Source organism: Helianthus annuus, chromosome 14 (genome assembly GCF_002127325.2).
Source record: "Helianthus annuus cultivar XRQ/B chromosome 14, HanXRQr2.0-SUNRISE, whole genome shotgun sequence".
Lineage (NCBI taxonomy): Eukaryota > Viridiplantae > Streptophyta > Magnoliopsida > Asterales > Asteraceae > Helianthus > Helianthus annuus.
Window position 1 is genome coordinate 80,449,452 of NC_035446.2, and position 16,992 is coordinate 80,466,443.

Here is a 16,992-nt window from a genome sequence, read left to right on the forward strand (position 1 = left end):
TAAAAATATAACCTTGTTGGAATTAGAATTCCCAACTTAAACTTAGACAAGTAAAAAAAACGCAAATTTTTGGAAAAAATTTGGGGTGATTAGCGATTCCAAATAGAGTTTTGTGTAAGGCTTGTTATTAGGACTTGCAAAATTCAAGGTTTTAGCATCCCCCCCACACTTAAATTACACATTGTCCTCAATGTGTCCCAAAAATAAGTTTTTAGGTTGATTGAATGTGTAAAATGGTGTTAAAAGCATAATTTTATGTTACTGGCAGTCTGGACACGGCCCCGTGGTGAGTGGACACGGCCGTGTTCAGGTGCCAGTAACGAAAACTTACAGAAGTTGGACACGGGGGCGTGTTCGCTGGGCACGACCCCGTTTCTGGCAAAAAATCTGCAGAAATTTGACAAACAGCAGGTCTGGGAGGTGGGCACGGGGGCGTGTCGGCTGGACACGACCCTGTGTGGACAGTCTGCAAGGCTGAAAAAAACAGGTTTCTTTCTTCGGTTTTCCTGTCCTGGCTTTAGTAGTACTAATGTTTAGTACTCTAAGCCTCGTTTGTACCTGTTCTATCAATAAATACCACACCAAACAATACCAAACGTCCTAAATTACCAAGTCAAACATCAAACCATCAAGTTAAAAGTAAAAACAAAAGCAGAAAATAAAAAGAGTTAAGGAAAGTAAATTGTTCAACACTTCGGCACGCAGGCCGGAAATTGTCTGATAGAAAGGGAAATTAACCTGTGGGCTCACCAACCGTCCACTCCTACTCCTTCTTCATCCTCCTAGTTCATGTCTTCATCACTGTCATCACCTCCTCCCCCATGACCCGCCATATACTCCCGGATGCTTCCGATGTCATCTTGGATATCGGTGATGTTTCTTTCAATGGCTCCGACCCGGTGGTATGTGTTGTTGGCGAGGTTGTAGGTGTTCCTAGTGCACATAAGGTTTTCCTGCAAAAGATCATGTAAACTTTGAAGGTTAGGAAAACCACCCCCTTGTGTGGAGGACTGCCCCGGATCACCGTGGGGTTGGTACTGGTATTGGGGAGGCGGAGCGTGAAGGACTAGTGCCTCTTGCGGGTTCCATGCATGGCCTTGCATTCTCTGAAAGCTTACCGACCCATCTTCCGCCTCATAAATTAGGTTCATAGCACGACAAATGTGCACATCGACCCGTCCCGACCATGGGCTTCTCTGGAAGGACCTAGGGATGTTCGTGAAGTGCTTTTAGATGCATGTTCCGGAGTAGGAGGAATGGAACATCGAGGGCTCTTCGGGTGTGAATGCAGTGTAGGACTATCAAATCTCTCAACCCAACCACGCCGCTGCTGTCGTGTCTCTGACTAAGAGAGTAAGTAAGGAGCCTGTGAATGTAGCGATAGAGCGGATCCCTTAGCTTAGTGCTCTTAGTACTGCTCGGATTGTAAAACCCATCACCAATCTGAGCCCATGCAGCCTGGCTTTCATTTTCATCCAACTCTCGCATTCCCCAGGTGTTTTCTTCATTTCCCGAATCTTCTTCTGAATACAGCCCCACTATTACCCCGAATTATGCCATAGAGATCGAATACCTTGTTCCACCACATCAGAATGCAACCCCCTCATTGTCGAACGGGTCACACCTTGAAGTGAAGGTGAAGGTACTATAGAACTCCAAAGTGCACTCGTGTACCGACCGAAGTCGGGTAGTCAAAGCAACCCTGAGCGGTCCGGTAACGAGGTTGTTGAAGCGGTTAAGTTGGTTCACCATGAGTAACAGGTCCGTGCATGCTTGCCTTGGGTATTCCTCGGGTCTTGTTTGAAGCGTATCATATCTGGCCCTAGCATCGAGCTCATTAGCGTTGAATCTCGTAAACTTCTTCGACATCTGAAAGAATACACCAAAAGTTAGCACGAAACAATGAGATTTTCGGAAGAAACTGCAAACAGTGAGCTGGACACGGCCCCGTGCTCAGCGGGCACGGCCCCGTGTCCAGGCGTCTGTTACTCAAAAGCTTCATTTTTCGACCCGGTCCCGAAAATCTGAAAATTTTTGGTCAAGTAGTAGCGATTTCCTCCGAAAATGAAACCCAAGTGCCGTTTTTCTCAAAACAAACCGTTTACCCCTTCAATTTTATCTTTTTCGGTTCAAAAACAAGGGTTTGAGGTTTTTGTGAGAAATTGGGCAAATCTATCAACAATACAAGTGTAATTACTTCCCATTATACTAATCTAAACTAATGCTAACAAATTATTTCAAAAATTTGAGGTTCGATCCGGATGAACTTCAAAAACCCTAGATTTTCCCCAAATTTTTGATGTTTTAACTACATGCAAGTAACTAATCTAACTACTAATGATAATAGAATCATACCTTGATGTTGTTAGATCTAGAGGTAACGTCGAAAATATGCAGAAAATCGCTTCGGACCAGAGCTTCTTCGGGGAAACGGGGCGTGTGGAATGATGTAACTGTTGTGAAAAGAGGGTTTTATCCCGACAGTCGCGCAGACACGGCCCCGTGCCGAGCGAGGTTTTGAAAATATATATATATATATATATATATATATATATATATATATATATATATATATATATATATATATATATATATATATATATATATATATATATATATATATATATATATATATATGTATATATATATGTATATATATATGTATATACTTTTTTTAGTGCTCGTGTGAGTGCCCGTTTTTCCCAAAAACATGGTTAGAGGACTTACCATTTTTGATGTATACTCACTTGTTCGTAACATACCAGTTATGATGTGGGTGCCCTTTATTCGTCGACCGTTTGAAACGAGATCTCTTTTTCCTCATCCTCAATGGATCCTCGATAGAGCTTTAGCCGTTGGCCATTGACTTTGAATGGAATTCCATTTCGAGATTTAATTTCTACTGTACCGTGAGGAAAAATATGGGTGATGGAAAAAGGTCTTGACCACCTAGATTTTAGTTTACCCGGAAATAATCGAAGTCGTGAATTAAACAATAGAACTTGGTCTCCAACTCGAAATTCATTAGGCTTAATATATTTGTCGTGTAAATTTTTCATTCTTTCCTTATAAATTTCTGAGTTAGAGTATGCATAATTTCTTAGTTCGTCTAATTCATTATTTGACAAAATCAATTTTTACCTGCAATTTCTAAATCTAGGTTTACACTTTTTATTGCCCAGTAGGCTTTGTGAGCTATTTCTACTGGCAGATGACAACTTTTTCCATAGACGAGCTTATACGGGGTTGTGCCTATAGTTGTTTTATAAGCAGTACGAAATGCCCATAAAGCATCATCTAGTTTATCAGCCCATTCCTTTTTATTTAATCCTACGGTTTTTTCAAGTATTCGTTTTAAACCTCTATTAGTCACTTCGGCTTATCCGTTTGTTTGAGAGTGATATGCTGTTGGGACCCGATGATAGACCCCATATCTTGTTAAGATTTTTTCGAGTTGATGGTTACAAAAAAGGGTACCTCTATCACTTATTAATGCTTTGGGTGTTCCAAAATGAGAGAATAATTTTTTCAGAAATTTTACCACAACTCTTCCATCATTTGTTGGAAGGACTTCGGCCTCGGCCCATTTAGACAAGTAATCAACTGCCACAAGTATATATTTGTTTCCTTTTGACGGTGGGAAGGGTCCCATGAAATCGAGTCCCCACACATCAAAAATTTCACAAACGAGAATGCCACTTTGAGGCATTTCGTTTTTGGAAGAAATATTACCTGATCTTTGGCAAGCATCACTTGTCTTTACAAGATTTTGCGCATCTTTGTAAATGGTCGGCCAATAAAATCCTGAATCAAATACATTTCGTGCGGTACTAGCGGCACCATGATGTCCCCCATATAGACCTTCATGACAATGGCGGAGAATTCTTCGTGCTTCGCTGCCATGTACGCACCTTCGGATGAGTTGGTCAGCACACATTTTGAAAAGATAGGGGTCTTCCCAAAAGTAATGCTTCACATCGGCAAAGAACTTCTTTCTTTGGTGATGTGGCCATCCTTTGGTGACTATACCGCTAGCTAAGTAGTTAGCGTAGTCGGCATACCATGGTTCTTGTCTACTTTCCACCATTTCCAGGGATTCTGTTGGAAATTTTTCATTGATTTGCTCGTCCCTGGTTGCTTCCAAAGTTGGGTCTTCTAGGCGTGAAAGATGATCTGCCGCAGTGTTTTCTGCTCCTCTTTTGTCTTTGATTTCAATATCAAATTCTTGGAGGAGTAGAATCCACCTGATCAAACGTGGTTTGGCGTCTTGTTTCTTGAAAAGGTATCGGATAGCTGCATGATCTGTATAGACTACAGTTTTAGAAAGAACAAGGTAAGAACGGAATTTATCAAAAGCAAATACTACGGCTAGTAATTCTTTTTCAGTAGTTGTGTAATTCTCTTGTGCATCATTAAGTGTTTTACTAGCATAATAAATTGGGTGGAAATGCTTTTCTCTTCTCTGTCCCAAGACTGCTCCAACAGCAAAGTCTTTGATAAACCTTCTATGAAATCCGGCATGCCCTAGGAAACTTCTGATTGCTCTAACGGAGGAGGGTGGAGGTAATCGAGAAATAGTGTCTACTTTTGCTCGATCAACTTCCATTCCTTCGCTCGAGATTTTGTGACCGAGTACTATTCCCTCTGTTACCATGAAATGGCATTTTTCCCAGTTAAGGGCGAGTTTAGTTTCCTCACATCGGGATAGCATTCGTTCAAGGTTATCGAGGCATTGGTCATATGAATCTCCAAAGATAGAAAAGACGTCCATGAAGACTTCCATTGTCTTTTCTATCATGTCATGGAAAATGGCAACCATGCAACGTTGGAAAGTTGCGGGGGCATTACATAGACCGAATAGCATGCGACGATAAGCAAAAGTTCCATAGGGGCATGTGAAAGTCGTCTTTTCTTGGTCTTCGGGTGCTATTGGAATTTGAAAGTACCCTGGAAAACCATCCAAGAAACAGTAAAATTTATGACCGGATAGTCGTTCTAACATTTGATCAATGAAGGGCAAAGGAAAGTGGTCTTTCCTTGTTGCTTCATTTAATCGTCTGTAATCTATACAAACTCTCCATCCTGTGACGGTTCTCGTTGGTATTAATTCATCCTTTTCATTAGTTATTACCGTCATACCTCCTTTCTTTGGGACTACTTGGACGGGACTTACCCATGAACTATCGGAGATAGGATAAATTAGTCTAGCGTCAAGTAGTTTGATGACCTCATTTTTAACCACTTCTTGCACATTGGGATTTACTCTACATTGTGGTTATATTACCGTTTTGTAGTCATCATTCATTAAAATTTTGTGCGTGAACATGGAAAGACTTATTCCTTTAATATCTACAAGCTTCCAAGCGATCGCATTTTTGTGTTTTTTAAGAAGATTAATTAATTTCTCTTTTTCTACACTACTTAATTTAGACGAAATAATTACAGGTAATTTACCATCTTTGTCTAGAAAAGCATATTCCAAACCTTTCGGAAGTTCCTTGAGCTCAATGGGTGGGTCTTTAGGAGACTCCTTATTACATGGCTCATCAATATCAAGAACTTTAAAGGTTTGTTCTATGGCGACCTCTTCTTCAACAAAGTGGTCAACTTTTTCACTTATATCGGGTGGTTCATCTTCATCTTCAATTAGGGGGTCATTATTGCCAAAAAGATATTTCATTGAACGCTCAAGATCTATGCTCCTTTTGAATGCCCCTAACTGAAGAGGTAGATTATTAAACTTCCGGTTTTTCAAAGCTTCATGTGTTTTCACAAAAGGTCGTCCCAACACTAGAGGAGCGTCATCGAGGATGACACAGTCGGTTGGGATTACCATTTGATTTGTTTGAACCAAGACATCCTCCACTACACCAATTGATTTTATTACTTTCCGATTAGATAGAAAAATGGGTATTTGAAGTGGAGCAAAATCACTAATACTTAATTTTTCGAAAATGTAATTAGGCATTATGTTAACACAAAGATCTTTATCAATAGTGACACTACTAATAAATGAATTTTGAAAAAAACATGGAACCGGTGTAATGTTAATTTCAAAAGGATCTTCTTTTATTGGCGAAGTTTGATCATTGGTTAACTTAACACTTACCATTTCTTCAATTTTAGTGTTAGTGTTTAACTCTTTTAAAAACTTAGCATGAGTTGGTACTAAACAGTGATTTTCGAAAGAAGGTGACAAGAGATTAATTTCTTCAAAATTAGACTCTCTTTGAATTTTAACGTTATCGGTCTCATCTTTTTCGTTGTTTAACTCATGTGTCGGTTTTTCACTTGTTTGCTCTTCCATTTTTAATTCCTCAATTATCGTTTCTTCCTTTTTTAATTCTTTTCTCACGCGGGACTCCTCTTCCCTTGCGCGAGATTCTTTTATGCATCTTTCGATAAATTTAAGGTTTTCTCTTATCCTATCGGCTATGTCGGTGATAGAGTAAGGATCGGGATCCTCAAAGTTTGAATCCGGTTGTTCGATCCTTGGTTCCTCATAGTACCCATATGAAGTAGATGGTTCACACCATTGTCCTTCATTGTAAGCATATGATGGATAAGGGTCGAAATTTTGTTCCTCATAGTACTCATATGAGGTGGGTTGTTCACACTACTTGGCTTATAGCCATTAATTGCTTGCTGGACTCACCATGATAGTTCTTGCTAATGTTTGATTGTTAATTTTAATATGTAGCAAATTTGGGATATTCCTAACGACCTCGGGAAAAAAAATTTAGAAAAGGGGAAGAAGATAATGAGGCAATTTCGTTACGAACTTAGAAAAAAATATATTTATAAAGAAGAATCTTCCAATAAAGATAAAAATGAAAACCCCGTTAAAGAGAAAGGCGAAACTCCCTTTGAAGATTACGATTATCTAGACGGGGAACGATGGAAGTCTTTTGTTGCAAGTGTTGATACCGAAGAGTGGAAGGTAATTTGTGATTTATTTATTTGTTATTATTATTATTATTATTATTAACACTTATTATAAAAATAAGTGAAAAAGCAAAGAAGAGCGTAAAAGAAAACATTAACCCCGCGTGTGTAGGGAGATGTGGTTTTGTTGGACTGGAGCCCCACATTGAAAGTAGATGGAATCAACTTGTTTCAAGCTATCCACATTTAGATGCTATTGAACACCCTAGCTCTATAAGGAATACAGTAAGTAAAGCACGTCTTAATCCGGTCACAAAGCTATATGAACTTAGAGAAAACCTTATATCAAATGGTGATTTGACAGGATTACTTGAATTATTGGTAAGTATTTATATAATTATTGTATAAATTTATAGCGATCAAAATTTTAACCGTCACATTTTTTTGAACAGGATAAAAAAGAAAAAGAAAAACAACTGAAGGATGATGGCTCCTATTCCACAAAGAAAAACAAGAACGAGGCTTTAGAGACAACGTCTGGGGAGATCCTTGGTAGTCCTGACATGGGCCTTGCGGCCGGTAGTTCGTCAGAAATCTTGGTAATATAATATCAAAGTTTGTTGATTTATTTATTTTAGATATATATACTAACAAATACCTTTTACAGTCTATTAAAAAATGTGAACTTTTGCATCTTGACGACCAAGGTGCTCTTAAGGTTGTAGCAATTAGTCGTGTTCATCCTACTGATGATAGGGTTGTACATGGATGCCCAATAATAGATGGTTTCGTCAAAGTTCAAATAGATAGAGTTGTAGAAGGTTGCGGATCGACTCGTCTTTTGCCAGAGTCATGTATTTATGGTGAAATAGAACTTTTAAAAGATGCAAAAGGAAGTTTTATTCAATGGCCCGTTAAATTAATAAAGGTATATGTTATATGAATAATATTTGTATATTGATTTCATTATTGGTATACTAATATTTTTATAACGTACAGATTTTGAACAAAGACTCTCCTCAAACTGTAGAACCATGTCACCATTTTATATGTGCACCTTATAGGCCACAGGTTGTGTTTAATATATATTATTATTTTTAATTACTTGATATTAAAAAACAATTTGCTTTGCCATTGTAGTTTGAGGCAACTCCTGCTGACCAACAACAAGCGATTCCAAATGAAAGAAATGAGTATCAAATATACTCTTATACACTACAAGATGATGAGACTTTTAATCAATTGGTAATCACATTATTTATATATATACATATGTGGTTTGTGTTTCTATATATATTTGTTTACTAATAACATTGTTACTAATTGATGTATTTCATTGATAAACAGTTTTCTGAGAATACAACGGCCGAGCATGTTTCTTTTCGTAAACCTACTGAGCCTGTTCATGCTTATCAACATACCAAGCCCGTTATTGCTAATCAACCTACGAAGACCGTTCATGCTAATCAATCTACCAAGCCCATTTGTGATTGATGCGTGCAAGTGTGTATATGTTTTAGATGTATTTTTTTAGCCCTTTTTACACTTTTTAGCCAAGCTTTAAATTTATAAAACACGATATTAACTAACACTAAACACACATATGGGCAAGTGCACCCATCGTGGACGTAGTATAGTGTTGGTAAGATACCGAGGTCGTCCAAGGACACAAGAGCTTTTAGTACCGGTTTATCCTCAACGTCTAATCAAATCAAAATGTTAGAAAAGATTTTTAAAACTAAAAAAAAAATAAAACTAACTAAATGCTGAAAAATAAAAATAAAAATAAAAGCAGATAGACAAGACGAATCACTTGGATCCGACTCGTGTGTAGTGTAACCTTTGATTATTTTCGCACTTTTGCACTTGTTTAAGAGATTATCTTAGTTATTGTAGTAGGCCCCTCTTTTGAAGGTGACGTTACCCTCAACCCAGTAGTTTGAGTCAGCAAGGATACAATCCTAGAGGGTCGGATTATTGAAAGATAATTAATTAAGTTATTAATGCAAATTATGGTAGGCCCCTCTTTTGAAGGTGACGTTACCCTCGACTAAGTAGTCTGAGTCAGCAGGGATACAGTCCTAAGTAGCCGGGTTATAGTATTAATAGTAGTTTAACTTATGAGGGGGTCAAAGAGTTTGGATCCCCGCCATCCAATACCTTTGGGTATTGAAGGAGATCCTACTAAATTTAACCCAGGTCCCTTACAAGACCTCTAAACGCTAAACAAGGGCAAGACTCTTACCAAACCGTTCCCTTAACCCCCGACCAGGTAGCCAACATACCTCCATATAGACCGTGGAGATATGAATGGTGAAAATCTTTTATTTTATATAGACAGTAAAATAATGTCAAGACACCACGGACAAACGATAAGGAAGAATCACCTTCAACATAAGAAACTAGTTATTAAAGTCATTAATACAAAACCAAATAAAAAGTGCAAAAGATTAAAAATAAAAAGTATTACACTAGACACTTGTCTTCACCAAGTGATATAAGAGACTTAGGCAAACATGGCCTTTGATTGTCAAGAACTCTTACGATCAATCTTGGATCTCGAGACGACTCACACACTCTATGATGGACAATGGATGATGGTGGTGGATGATGGTGTTATGGTGGTGGTGGGTGGTGGGTGAAGTGTGAGAGAGGTGGTGTGCCAAGGGATGAGTTGAAATGGCTCCAAGCACTCCTATTTATAGGCTGAACAGAAGCCTGGGCACGGCCCCGTGTCCGTCTGACACTCTCTCTCTTCATTAATTGTAATTCGCAATTACAATAAATGCGCCTGCAGTACTCTGACCACGCCCCCGTGTCCGCTGGGCACGGCCCCGTGGTGGGCAATATAAGCTTCTATTAGTTTGTCTTTTCTGCTGCTTCTTGGGCATGAGCACGGGGCGTGTTCAGTCTTCTGTTTTCTTTGTTTTGCCTGGGAGGATGCTGTCGAGGGGTCGGGCAATCCACTTTTGTCCCTTTTCTTATATTTATGTTAGATTTTGCTATCTTTTTGCTCCTTTTGTTAATTTGAGCTCATTTAATCCTGAAAATACAAAAGGAAGACAAAAACACACTTTTTCCAACATTAGTACTAAAAAAGGGTTAGTTTTATGCCATATTTGATATAATTTATATGTTGCATTTTGCGCGTATCAGTGATTATCAGCATACTAAACCGATTGTTGTTGCTTCTAAACCTTCAACAGAAAAAACAAAAGTATCAAAAGAAAAAATAAAAGTATTAGAACTTTTAGAAATGGCGAGATCCAGGCCTCAAAACATATATAGATTAGCACAAAAAGTGGCATTTCATTCTGAAAAAGCCTTGTTTACGGTTTTTACTTCGCCAACTGGGATGTATGAGGAACATGTTCAAGAGACGGTTGAATTTGAGGCGGTTATACAGTTATGTGTCAACGGTTGGGCGGATGTTTGCTTTGTGCATTGGTTCACAATGTATGTTCCGCTAATTTTTATTTAAATATTTATGGTAGTATTTTTTTTACAATATAATCGAGGGTTACTAATCTTATCACATTTCTTTCTACTTTATGTTAGGTATTTATATGCAGCTGGGGAACGAGAGGGTTTAAATAATACTGCATATTTTCATCCCCGTTATATTGAAGGTGAACTTGTCTCAGATGATGGTGACTTTGTGATTGACCACATCAAAAAGGTCACCTCTTTTCATAAGGACAAACAATGGTTTATTGCACCATACATAGCCGGGGTATTCAATTTGTTTCATATCAAGATCATTTATATTAAAGCTTCAACCTTCTTTTAGTTATGTTAGAATATTGTTTTTGTTTTTATTTATTAAGTGTTTCTTAAATCAGACCATTTTACGTAGGAAACACTGGGTATTAATTATACTTCAACATCATCCGGTATATATACAACTTGGAAAGGTTACATATTTGATTCACGTAAAGGTAAAGATGATGACGATTATTCATGTTACGAGATTACAACATTATTCGAACAGGCCATAGAAGAAAATATGACGTGGGCTAAGGTTAAAGTAAGTTCTGATTCATTTTCTATAGCTTGTTTATTTTTAGATTTTAGTTAACTAATTGTAAGCTCAATTAACTATTTAGTGTCGTCTACAACCGAATGGATGGGAGTGCGGTTATTGTGTTATGTTGGCTATATATGATTTTGTGATTTGTAACAGAGAACATATGGTAAGTATATTTTGTACATTCCTATTTATATACGTTTAACAACAATGTGTATTAAACTATAACCTAACTTTTATCTATCTTTATGTTTTAGTTGGCAAATAAAACTAAAATGGTTCGTCAAGGTGAAATTGATGAATTTGTAGAGCGTACTTTAAAGGTATTTATATCATCTTTTGGTGACGTTGAGGATGAGAAGGATCAATGAAGGTAAGTGTATTAGTATGCGAATCTATTCATAGTATTTTTTTTCCAGTTTTTCTACATTTTATAAATATTTGTTTAGGACACTTGAGTGAGCCTCCGAACATAGTCTTTTGATTCATTATATTAAGAATTAATTGCAAAGATGGTTAAGTCACTTTGACCCGCTCGTCTATTTGACCCTAAGGGCCTAGGCACACATATATTATTAGGGTTTCTTAGGAGCAACACATGGCTTTGTAATTTTGTATTAATGTTGACTATAGTTGTCATGACTTATGCATTAAAATTTTCTAGATTTTGGGATCGTGTTTTATTTTAATCCTAAATGTTAGCTGATAGACATTTTATTTGTTTTGATCAGTGGCAAAGGAATTCTGGTTAGCTGGTGTTACTTAGAGCTTGTGGTGGATGAAGAAAGTTACACAAAGTCAAAGGTTTTTCAAGTGTTTTTTGCATGGGTGTAAAATTGAATGATTCGATGTTTTTTTTAAGTTTTTTCTTTGTTAAATTGAATGCTTTAGACAAATGGGTCAAGATGGATTCTTTAACTATTTATAAAACGGTTCATTGTTTGGTATATCCTTTTGATATATGTTTTGTAAATCTCATGAATCAACATGAATTGGGTGAAATATATGGATGCACCACCTAACCAACCGGCTATTAGCTCCACCACAAACCGTCTTATTAGGTTTTAATATAATGCTTTATAAATATGACGATCAATACACCGAAACCGTCTTATTAACACACCACAAACCGTATTATTAGGCTTTAATATGACGCTTTATATATATTAAATATGACGGTTAACAAACACAAACGTCATATTAGGCTTTAATATGAAACCTTAAAACATATCAAATATGACGGTCTATTGAAACGTCTTAAAAGGTTTTAATACCAAATATGATGGTAATGACCAAAAATGACGGTGTCTTTAAGACGATTAATATACCGTCATATTTGATTGAAAAACTGTCATATTAGATGTCTTTTTTTTACTAGTCATGTTTCTTTGTCCCTCGGGTAAATAACGGAAGTTCTGTGACTGACGGTGGTTCTTTCATGTCTGACTATAATCTCGAGAATTCTTTGACGTTATGAGCCTTTCAGTGCCACCGCTTGTGTATAAAATAATTCTAAAACTTATATTTCTTACATGCTTTTAAGCATTGTCTTTTAATGGAAGATTACATATGAAGCAAAGAGATAGTTCTAAGTTTATTATTTATATTTATCGTCTTACTTACACATGCCAATCATTTAAGAAGAACTAACAAACTTCTGTCAAGTGCATAAATTATTATTGGTAGAATATATATAATACTACGTACCCTAATAGAAATATAATAGTCCCTAATAAGTGTTAGGGTTGTTCAGAAAGCTCGTGGCTCGGAGCTTGCTTGGATTTAGCTCGAAAAAAGCTTGCTCGATATAGCTCGGTTTGAAAGTGAGCCGAGCCGGCTTGGCTCGGTTAGAAAGTGAGTCTTGCTTGGCTCGGCTCGTAACGAGCCATATTGGCTCGGTTTGGCTCGCTTGTTAGCTCAGGTCGGATATTTTACTTATAATATATTTTATTTTTATATACATTATAATATATTACAAAAAACTAATTATTTTTAGGTTTGTAATTTGATATCTATGACTTATTTGAAGGTTGATAACCATGCTAATGAACTAATATTATATTTCGTCGAAGTTTAAAACTTATTTTGTGTTGTTTAACTTGATTTTGGCTTGTAATGCATTACGTTTAACTTATTTTGAATATGTTCTTTTGAAGTATTGAATAATATTTTAGACTACTTAATTTTTAGAGCTATATACTAATTTTTATTTTTAACATCGAGCCAAACCAAGCCGATCCAGCTCGGTTTAAAACCAAGCCTAGCCCGAGCTTTGATTTTCAGCTCGGTTTCGAATCCGAGCCGATCCGAGCCAACTCGATTTATAATCGAGCGAGCCCGAGCTTGCCCTAGCTCGGCTCAGCTCATGAACAGCCCTAATGAGTGTGAGGATAAATAAAATGAGAAAGATGATATTTGTTTTCTTTCATTTGAATGGTTATTTATCAAAATACCTTGCACATGCCACTCATGTGAGCGAAATTTAACTATAAGTTGGATGTAGTTAATGTGGTGGAAAAAAACGCAATAAAATAGAAACCTTGGTATGTAAATTGCACAACATTTGGATTTTGTAAAATATTGCAACAACCACTAAACCACAGGGACCAAAACCGTAATTTACACTTTTTCCTATTTGGTTTTTCAATTGTAGAATCTTCTAATCTATGGCATGAGAATTTAATAATACACCATACATGCTTAACATGGTTTTCCCTGCAACTTACTCGTAAAGGGGTAGGGACGCTCCACTATTGATAAAATTTCATCACTCACAACATCCAATCACCATACGCCACGTCATCGAGCCAAATTCCATCACTAGTGATGGATTTTAGTGGAAATACCCATCACTAGTGATGGGTTTTTTTTTATTTTTAAATTATAAATTAACAATAAAACGATAAAATTATAAATTTCATTTAAATAAATCCTAAATTACAAACTAAAAAAAACTACACATCGCAAACTAAAAAAACCTAAAAAATCTACGGCATCTCCCAACCCCACTTTTCACATGTCTTGCGTTTGTGTTGAAGTACGATCTATTTATACGGTTCGACGAAATTGTCATGCGGTTGTAACAAGATGTTTAAATCACTATTTTTTTTCTTTCGCGCTCAAGTGTCTAATATACGCCTACTCACGTTTAAATTTTGCCGCCACAAGTTTTTCTCTTCTTTCTTTGGATTCCACCATTTCCACCAATTTAGCGTCTTTGAATGCTTATTTACCAGATGAACATCAACCAAAATTGTCATTTCGATGCAGCTCCAAGTCATCTCCCAAACACCTCAGAAACCAACTCCAGATATTTGTCTTGTTTTGGGCCCATCACAACTCAAGGGCAAGAGGGAATCTTCTTCTTTTTAGATATTTGTCTTGTTTTGGGCCCACCACCTTTACTTTTCTTGCTTTATTAACTGCACTTGAACTACCAACATCCACATGTGACTCATCTTCCCATGATTTTACTTTCTTGCCCTTACTAACATTAGCTTCAAAACTACCAGCTTCACAACTACCTAATTTTGGATTAATTCCATGACAAAGAACCCTCATTCTAGCATTATCATTTCTATAGATAAACAATTGCCTTCTAGACTGGACTGCATGTTGTTTCACCATTTGCCTAATTGTCCTCTTTATCATTAAAACACTGACCAACATAGAATTGGCAATCATCAGTTGCCTTTTTTCCCTTCTTCCTTATACCCCTAACTGCCCTATCTCTAACACTTATATGCTCTTCATCACTAAGACTATCAAAATTCTCAAAGTCATCAACTTGTTGCTCATCATGATCCTTCCCTTCATCATCACTGATATCAAATTCTACAGTAGCTCTAAACTTAACCTGATCCATATCAACATCATCATCTAAGTATTCCTCGTCTACTATGTAATCAGGATCCTCGCTATCTTCACCCTTATCACTATCCTCACCCTTATCACTACCCTCGTCACCTTTATCACTACCCTCCTCACTTTCATCTCTACCCTCATCCTCATTGCCACTGTAATCAGGATCATCACCACCATCAGGATCAATAAACTTTTCATTTGTTACCTTAGTTTCTTTGCTCTGTTCATCATCTAATACATCAGCACTGTCATCACTTTCATCACTTTCATCTGAATTAGAGTCAGAGCTTACATCTACTTCACTAACCTCTTTTTTATTATCCCCAACCTCTTTTTCATTATCCCCAACCTCTTTTTCTTTACCGTGAACTTCAGCTTGTGTTAAATCACCTAAGTTTGCAGGATCAGCTTGTGATTCATCACCAAAGTTTGCAGCATCAGCTTGTTTTTTAATACCCCAAATATGCTCAACATATACCTCAATGACCTTGTTGGTTTGAGTATACTTTATCATCCTAATAACATCACTATCACCCATTAAGGATCTTATCCCAAATTCAAAATATTCTCCTGGAATCCTAAAGTTGTATCTTAATCCCCCTAATTCATCTTCTGTGTAACCTAGCTCACACATCATATCATTAAATATGATCAAAGAAAAGTAGTCAGGGTTAACCTTGTCGATATACGATACTTTACCCTCATACCCAAATTCTGGAAAGTCAATAAATTCCCCTCCATGATGTATCTCAAATGTGAACAGGTCTGGCTCGTCAGCTAAAATCAACAACAAAACACACCATTAAACAACATTAATCGAACAAAACAGGGGATCATTACACTAATTTTGTGGGTTTTAGCACATACCCTAATCGACGTCGGGATTAAAGGTTGAACCGGGAGGCCGAGCATTCCACATTGTTGTTGCTTTCAATCGTCGACTGAGGAGTTGTGTGATTATGTAGGATTACTGGATGATTTTTGAGGATCGTGTGTAAGAAGATGGAAGGTAAGGGTGAATAAGGGTTTTAAAAGGGGTAAATTATGTTTATATACCGGTAAAAGAATGGATCAAAACTGCAAGTAAAACCATTTTTTAAAGTTAATCCCCAAAATACCCCTGGTTAAAAATGGGGTTTTTAGATGGAGTTAGGCAACATGATCAAAATGGCAACAAAAGGAAAAAGTCTGGGACCCAGAGGGGAAAAAACTATTTGGACTAAAATGGCAAATTTGGAGAAACCTCAGGGACAAACATCGGTTCTCAAGGAAACGATCGGGATTATGTGCTTGCAACAAACATCGGTTCTCAAGATTCGCGTGTTGTAAACACCCTGCACTCAAGGAAACGCCTCATTGAAATCGCAAAGGTATCTTCAAGAGCTTTATCAGGATTTTGTTAGTTGCTAGTGGTTAGTAGTTAACAATGTTGAAGTAATCGCTGGTCGCTAATCGGGTGGCGTGGTGGGGATTAGCGATTAATCGGAACTAATGGGGATTAATCAGCGACTAATCGGGGATTGATCGGCACCTAGTCGGGATTTTTACAACCATGGTAGTCAATAAGTTTTTTTAAATAGAATATATTAGTCATATTGCATTATTCATTGTGTACAATACTCTCGTATTATAACCATCTGACTATTTGATATTGCACAGGCATCCATAGAGAAGCTTCAAGTGGAATATCTTGATTTGGCTTACTGTACTGAGCCCGAATCCCCTAAGTCAATTGAAGAAGTAGTTAGAGCGATGAACTTTCTGATTGAGGATGGCCTCATCCACTATTGGGGGGCGTCCTACTAGTGCGCCAACAACATTAAGAAAGCCCAATAGATTGCAGAGGATCGTGGTCTTATTGGACCAGTGGCTGCACATTCAAGATACAACATACAATTCACGAGTTATGTAACTGAATTTATTGAATGTGTTTAGTTGAGCAATGTATGGGAATTAGAAATAATTCTGTAGGCTAAGTGAACATATGTAATATTGATTTTAAATGTGAACATATCACTACATCATGTGATGCACGTATTATGCATTCCTCGTAAATAGCATGTCAGCTTGCAACGTCAAAGTTTCACACCGATCCACTCATGTTTTTTTATTTAAGTGAGGTATAATCGTTAATCGTTAGTTTGTTACGTTATTTGCTATTGTAACTTGCTTGATATTCTAGAACAATCGTTGTTGTTTGCATTTAAATTATAGGA

At 37.0% G+C, this 16,992-nt stretch overlaps 1 protein-coding gene and 1 long non-coding RNA gene across 2 annotated transcripts; both read left to right on the top strand.

The window, feature by feature from the left end:
- The first annotated feature begins 10,105 nt into the window (after positions 1-10,105).
- Positions 10,106-10,723, top strand: LOC110906831. Its single transcript, XM_022151904.2, has 2 exons — positions 10,106-10,341; positions 10,444-10,723. Exons 1-2 carry the CDS (start codon positions 10,142-10,144, stop codon positions 10,673-10,675), a joined length of 432 nt encoding a protein of 143 aa, XP_022007596.1. The 5' UTR covers positions 10,106-10,141; the 3' UTR covers positions 10,676-10,723.
- A 110-nt stretch (positions 10,724-10,833) lies between these two features.
- Positions 10,834-11,715, top strand: LOC110905528. The gene is made up of 4 exons (XR_002573201.2): positions 10,834-10,912; positions 10,992-11,078; positions 11,170-11,285; positions 11,644-11,715. It is a non-coding gene; the product is annotated as an uncharacterized LOC110905528 (long non-coding RNA).
- Positions 11,716-16,992: the final 5,277 nt, after the last annotated feature.